The following is a 6,192-nucleotide window of genomic DNA, read 5'->3' on the forward strand; positions in this document are numbered from 1 at the left end:
TAGAAAGCCACGTTTAACACCGAGCCTTTCTTCGGTGACGTAGAAGCCTGCAGCGGGTTTCTCCTTCAATGCCAACTACTGTTCCAGCAGGCCCCGAGGTATTATTTTTCGGACCTCAGTAAAATTACATTAATCGTGAACTCACTGAGAAATAAAGCCTTGCAATGGGCTCAAGCCTTCCTAGCAGCTAATCCTATATCCCACTTATCATTCGACCGCTTCATTGGGGAATTTCAACTTGTTTTTGATCAACCCAAAAAACAAGAAGAAGCCACCAGAAAACTCCTCACACTCAGACAACGAAATCGCCCCGTAAATGACCACGTCATTGACTTTAGGATACTCGCCGTGGAAGCTGGTTGGTCCGACCCGGCCCTTCGGGGCATTTTCTATCAATCCCTCAATGAATCCATTAAAGATCATTTGTGTACGCAACCAGAGGCCCATAACTTTGAAGATCTCGTTTCTGCAGCCCTGCGCTCGGATGCTCGCCTAAGGGAGCGCCACCAGGAAAGATCGCTTCGTGCACGTAAGATGTCCAACAAAGCCATGCAAATTATTAACCCTCCTTTTCCTCCCGCCGGTGCTTTAGAAATTCCACACGGCCCTCCCGAGGAACCTATGCAGGTTGGACTCTCTAAAATTTCTGCTGAAGAACGTCTGAGACGTCGGAACGAAGGCGCATGCTTTTACTGTGGACTTCAAGGACATCAAGTAAACCAGTGTGAGTTACGTTTAAACTCCAGAACCCCCCGCTAGAAGGCAGGCCGCGGGCGGGTGAGTCCACCTCTCTTTCCGAGGATTTTTTACTTCTCCCTGTCAAGCTATGTCACCAGTCCAAAGTAGCCGACCTCCAAGCTCTCGTTGATTCAGGTGCTGAACAGAGTCTCATCGATCATAGTCTTGTTTCTAGTCTCTCACTTCCCCTCGAAAAGCTCGACACCCCAGTCAAAGCGGCCGGTTTGGGTGGGCAACCCCTCTCTCTTATTACTCACCGTACTAAACCTATTATGCTTGTCACCTCCGGTAATCATAGAGAAAACATCCAGTTTTTCATCACCCGCACTCCCCAGACTCCCATAGTTTTAGGCTTCTCGTGGCTCAGGAAGCATAACCCCCAGCTCGATTGGGTTAACCACCGCGTTATTAACTGGAGTGAATTTTGTTTGGCCAATTGTGTCCGATCTGCTATTTCCCCCGTCGTTGGTCCCACTACCAGCCGTCCGGAGGACATTGATCTTAGTAACGTTCCCGTCTGTTATCATGACCTCGCCGCGGTCTTTAGCAAAACCAAAGCAGGGTCATTACCTCCACATAGGCCCTATGATTGTTCCATCCGCCTCTTGGATGGTGCTACATTACCTAAAGGAAGGTTGTTTAATCTCTCTGGTCCCGAGAAGGTTGCCATGGAAAAATACATCCATGAGGCGCTATCTTCGGGACACATTCGCCCTTCCTCTTCTCCTGCAGGGGCTGGTTTTTTCTTTGTAGAGAAAAAAGACAAGTCCTTAAGACCCTGCATTGATTATCGTGAGTTAAATCAGATTACAGTTAAAGACAAATACTCTCTGCCTCTCATCAGTTCCGTGTTCGACTCCATTCAAGAAGCTCGCATATTTTCCAAGCTCGACCTCCGCAACGCATACCATCTCGTTCGCATTAAAGAAGGAGATGAATGGAAAACTGCTTTCAAGACTCCATTAGGTCACTACGAATATCTGGTCATGCCCTTCGGTTTAACTAACGCGCCTGCTGTTTTTCAACGTCTTGTCAATGACGTCCTCCGTGATTTCATAGACCGCTTCGTTTTTGTCTACCTGGATGATATCCTGATTTATTCCACAGACACCGCTCAACACAAGAACCACGTTCGCACGGTTTTACAGAGACTTTCTGAAAATCATTTATTTGTTAAGGCTGAGAAGTGCGCTTTTCATACGTCCGTTATTCCGTTTCTCGGATACATTTTCGAGGCAGGTAGCATCCGCCCTGACCCCGCAAAAATCGAAGCCGTTTCTCAGTGGGAACCACCCAAAACTCGTAAAAAGTTGCAGCAGTTTTTAGGTTTCGCCAACTTCTATCGCCGTTTTATCAGGAATTACAGTTCCATCGCCGCGCCTCTTACTCAACTTACTTCCACCTCTAAGACCTTTGAATGGAGCTCTGCTGCTCAGAATGCCTTCGATACCCTTAAAAGAATGTTCGTCTCAGCCCCCATCCTGATCCAACCTGACACCAACCAGCAATTTGTTGTAGAGGTTGACGCCTCGGATTCTGGGGTTGGGGCAGTCCTGTCACAGAGAGAGGAAGCATCTGGAAAATTAAAACCCTGTGCCTTCTTCTCAAAGAAGCTCTCCCCGTCCACCACCACCTCCAACATTCTCCCTCCTACCTGTGTTATTGGTAACCTCACCTGGGACATCGAAACCAGGGTCGCCCAAGCTCAAGGTGAGGAGCCGAATCACCCTACTCCACCTAATGGCACTCTATATGTCCCCAGCTCCCTAAGGTCGGACGTGCTAACCTGGGCCCATACCTCCCGCATCGCCTGTCATGGAGGGGTTCACCGTACCCTCCATCTCCTCCGCAGACGATTCTACTGGCCCTCCATGACCAGAGACGTCCGGGAGTATATAGCCGCCTGCACCACTTGTGCTCGGTCCAAGACATCCCACTCTCCTCCCTCTGGTCTGTTGCATCCTCTGCCCACTCCCAGTCGGCCCTGGTCCCACATTGCGGTAGACTTTGTCACCGGTCTTCCTCCATCCCATGGTCACTCAATTATTTTCACTGTCATAGACCGGTTTTTTTAAATTTGTTCATTTCATTCCTCTACCCCAGTTACCTACCGCCACCGAGACCGCCGACATCCTGGTTCATCACGTTTTCCGTCATCATGGCATTCCGTCCAACATAGTGTCTGATCGAGGCCCTCAATTCTGTTCTCAAGTCTGGAAGGCATTTTGCTCCGCCCTGGGGGCCACAGTCAGTTTAACTTCGGGCTACCATCCCCAGTCCAACGGCCAAGCCGAACGGGCTAATCAGGAGCTGGAAGCGTCCCTCCGTTGCCTAGCTGCCGACAATCCTTCGGACTGGTCCAAATATTTGGTATGGATAGAATACGCCCATAACTCTCAACCCTCTTCTGCTACAGGGGTGTCTCCCTTCGAAGCCTCCCTCGGGTTCCCACCACCACTGTTTCCGTCTCACGAACTGGACTTGGCAGTGCCCTCAATACAGGAACATCTCCAGCGCTGTCAACGCGTCTGGCAACAAACCAGGGCAGCTCTCCTCCGGACAAAGGAAAGCAACTGCCAGACGGCCAACCGTCACAGGGTGGTGGGGCCCAGTTATCAACCCGGACAGAGGGTATGGCTGTCATCCCGGAACATCCCCATCCAGGCCACGTCACGCAAACTTGCTCCCAGGTACAGCGGTCCATATACTATCGACAAAATCATTAATCCCTCCTGTGTCCGTCTTCACCTCCCAGCCGCTCTCAAGATCCACCCGTCCTTCCACGTCTCCCAGATCAAGCCGGTCTCTGACAGCAGTTTATGCCCGCCTTCCGCTTCCCCACCACCCGCCCGGCTCATCGATGGCGCTCCGGCGTACACCGTTAGCCGCATCTTGGACGTCCGGCGCCGGGGTCGCGGCCATCAGTTCTTGGTCGATTGGGAGGGGTATGGTCCTGAGGAACGCTCCTGGGTCTCCCGTTCGCTCATTTTGGACCCCACCCTTATCTCCGACTTCTACCGTGCCCACCCGGATCGTCGTCCTGGACCGCCTAGAGGCGGTCGTTAGGGGGGGGGTACTGTCATGGCACCTCTGTCATCCCCGCCCCTCTGCTCTGCTCCTGACTCCACCAGCTGTGACCAATTCACCCTCATCAACTCTGCCCTTCTTAAGGAGACCCAGCTCCACAACTCATCGCCAGATCGTTACCCCTTATGGTGACTAACCTGGTCTCAGTCTCGCTCATGTTTATGCATCCTATGCTGATCTTGCAACTAACCTTACTATTCCTGTCTCAGGATTCCTGCTCGCCAGTGTCACCTGTGTGGAAGTCAGTTCGAGCCCCCCTGCTGTTCTGGAAATACCACATTCTGCTAGCCGCGCTACTACCTCCAGCCACGCCTCAAGCTTCGCTCCTCTCTGGATCACATTCACGCCAGCAACATCTTCCTGGAAGGAAAGAATAAAAACCCTTTCTTACCTCTCATTTACCTGCGTCCTCATTCTGGGTTCCAGCATCTGGGTCTGCCGCTCCTCCGAATCATGACAGCCATTTTACTATTAGTATTATTTGTGTTTTTGTTCACAGACAACCAGTATTCACAAAATTCAAAAATTCCTAGAAGTAGCAGACATTTCTACTGAAATCTACCTGGAGTTAAAAGGTCTCAGAAACCAATCCAACATTTACATGTTACTTCCTGTGTGAACGGCATGTTCGTTCAGTAGAATCAGAACGGCAAAATCTTCATTTGTCAACTATTTTTCCATTTAAACCCAACTTGGGACATCTTAAACACAAAAATCCCCCAAAATAACAATGCATGTGGAAACATATTTAGGGGCAGCAACCTGTGCTAAAGATATACTTGAACACATATACTGTCAGGAACCAGTGGCGTAGGATCCAAAATGCAAGAGACCAGATTTGGTGGCAGAAACTCAAAACATGTAATAGGTAAACTGAAACTTGACAAAACCCTGTTAGTAACAAAGGACTGACAAAACAGAGCAGATGACCTGACAACAATGAACTCAAAATCACACACTTACCGGTAAATAGACTAATTAACTGAAATGAAGACATCTATGGATCATTATGAGCCTGAAACTGGTGGGACTAAAAAAATGGCAACTCAGTACATGACCAAACAAGCTAAAAACAAACCCTTGAACAGTCACTTTCACCAAAGTGATTCTGTGTTCAGACACTAACAGATTGTCCTGAAAGCATTGTATCTTGTTGTATGCGTCTTTACAAATACTGTGCTCCTTTGCACTGAAAGACGGCCTCTAAAACCACCATCAATTCCCCTTCCAAATAATTCTTTATGGTATTTAGTTACCCTGTTTAATTAACCCTAACCCTTCTTGAGAAAAATGGCAGCTTGTATACCACGCGGAAGGCATGATGGGACCGCAGCAAAATTAGCTGTGGGAAAGTCGTCAGCTAGAGATAGGAATGGGAATGTGCTATCTATGGACATCTGTAAATCCAGACTTATAGCACATTTGGCTGTGAACTCAAAATAACCATATATATAGATGTGTCCGTGCCCAGTGGGATGTTTGATTGTTGTTTTGATGCAAGTTTCTGAGATCTTTAGAGTCCAGGTTAGGGTGTATTCAGACTGGAAAAGTCGGTTGGTTCAGACTGAGTCTGCCTAATTTGGTCCGGATATAGTCCTGAACTTTACATTTGGTCTTTATTCAGACCGCCGTGTAGCAGAACTTTCTGTTTCAAACCAAAATTTGTAAACAAAACCATTTGACTAAAGATCTCTTCAGTCTTTATCCAGGACTAACAAACAATGGAAGTCCTGTGATTTGCAATCCTTTTTGGGATAGTTCTTATTCAACGTTTGGATTTACATGAACGTTTTTTGAATGTTTGGATCAACATCACGTACAACACTTGCTGCTTTGGTACAGCGGAGGCATGCTGCAAGGCGGTTACTAAGGAGATGTTGGTGCTGACAAGTGTTTACGGCATATGCATTATCAGGAAAACAGTGTGGGAAGCACTGTGTATCACGTTAAAAGTTCTTTATTGACCCTGCATTCATCTGACCACATTTCAATATGGTCTGCGGCCACACATTTGTCCGCGGCCTTTCCTGCTCTGTTTACATAACCTTATGGCCGGCTACGGTGGCCGTATTGGTTCAGTCGTTCCACTTCGAGTACGGAGCCTATTCAGACTAAAGAAACTCAGAGTGAACCTGGCTCAGTCCAATTAGAAACGAACTGAGACCACCTCGAAAGATGGGTCAGAGAGCAGGTTCTGGTACCAGACCAAGTGAAACAAATGCATCCACTCTGAATACTCCGTTAGGCTACGTTCACACTGCAGGGCTTAATGCTCAATTCGGATTTTTTGAAAAAATCTGATTTGTTGCAAGACCGCTCACATTTCCAAGTAAATCCGAATTTTCGTGGTCTCCAGTGTGACCGTGA

At 48.2% G+C, this 6,192-nt stretch overlaps 1 protein-coding gene across 4 annotated transcripts; it reads left to right on the forward strand.

The window, feature by feature from the left end:
- On the forward strand, window positions 1–4,222 carry LOC144994962 (uncharacterized). 4 transcript variants are annotated; one of them, XM_078954476.1, is made up of 5 exons: window positions 1–98; window positions 593–724; window positions 2,501–2,738; window positions 2,842–3,369; window positions 3,494–4,222. In XM_078954476.1, the coding sequence occupies exons 2-5, from the start codon at window positions 684–686 to the stop codon at window positions 3,959–3,961; spliced, it is 1,275 nt and encodes a 424-aa protein (XP_078810602.1). In that variant the 5' UTR covers window positions 1–98; window positions 593–683; the 3' UTR covers window positions 3,962–4,222. The 4 variants fall into 4 exon arrangements, 2 of the variants coding, with proteins under 2 accessions (XP_078810602.1, XP_078810604.1); XM_078954478.1 differs by lacking the exon at window positions 2,501–2,738 and having other exon boundaries at window positions 3,155–3,369; window positions 3,494–3,953; window positions 4,035–4,222; XR_013658707.1 differs by lacking the exons at window positions 593–724; window positions 2,501–2,738 and having other exon boundaries at window positions 7–98; window positions 3,155–3,369; window positions 3,494–3,953; window positions 4,035–4,222.
- Window positions 4,223–6,192: the final 1,970 nt, after the last annotated feature.

This window comes from Oryzias latipes, chromosome 1 (assembly GCF_053564925.1).
Source record: "Oryzias latipes strain Hd-rR chromosome 1, Olatipes_Hd-rR_3.1".
Classification (NCBI taxonomy): Eukaryota; Metazoa; Chordata; class Actinopteri; order Beloniformes; family Adrianichthyidae; genus Oryzias; species Oryzias latipes.

What these genes read in the sequence shown, in the direction of transcription:
- LOC144994962 (XM_078954476.1), top strand. Translation starts at nt 684, where the DNA reads ATGCTTTTACTGTGGACTTCAAGGACATCAAGTAAACCAGT. An exon ending in GGCCCTGGTCCCACATTGCG is followed by an intron (nt 2,739 to 2,841) that starts GTAGACTTTGTC and finishes CCTCTACCCCAG; the next exon opens with TTACCTACCGCCACCGAGAC. An exon ending in GTTATCAACCCGGACAGAGG is followed by an intron (nt 3,370 to 3,493) that starts GTATGGCTGTCA and finishes TTCACCTCCCAG; the next exon opens with CCGCTCTCAAGATCCACCCG.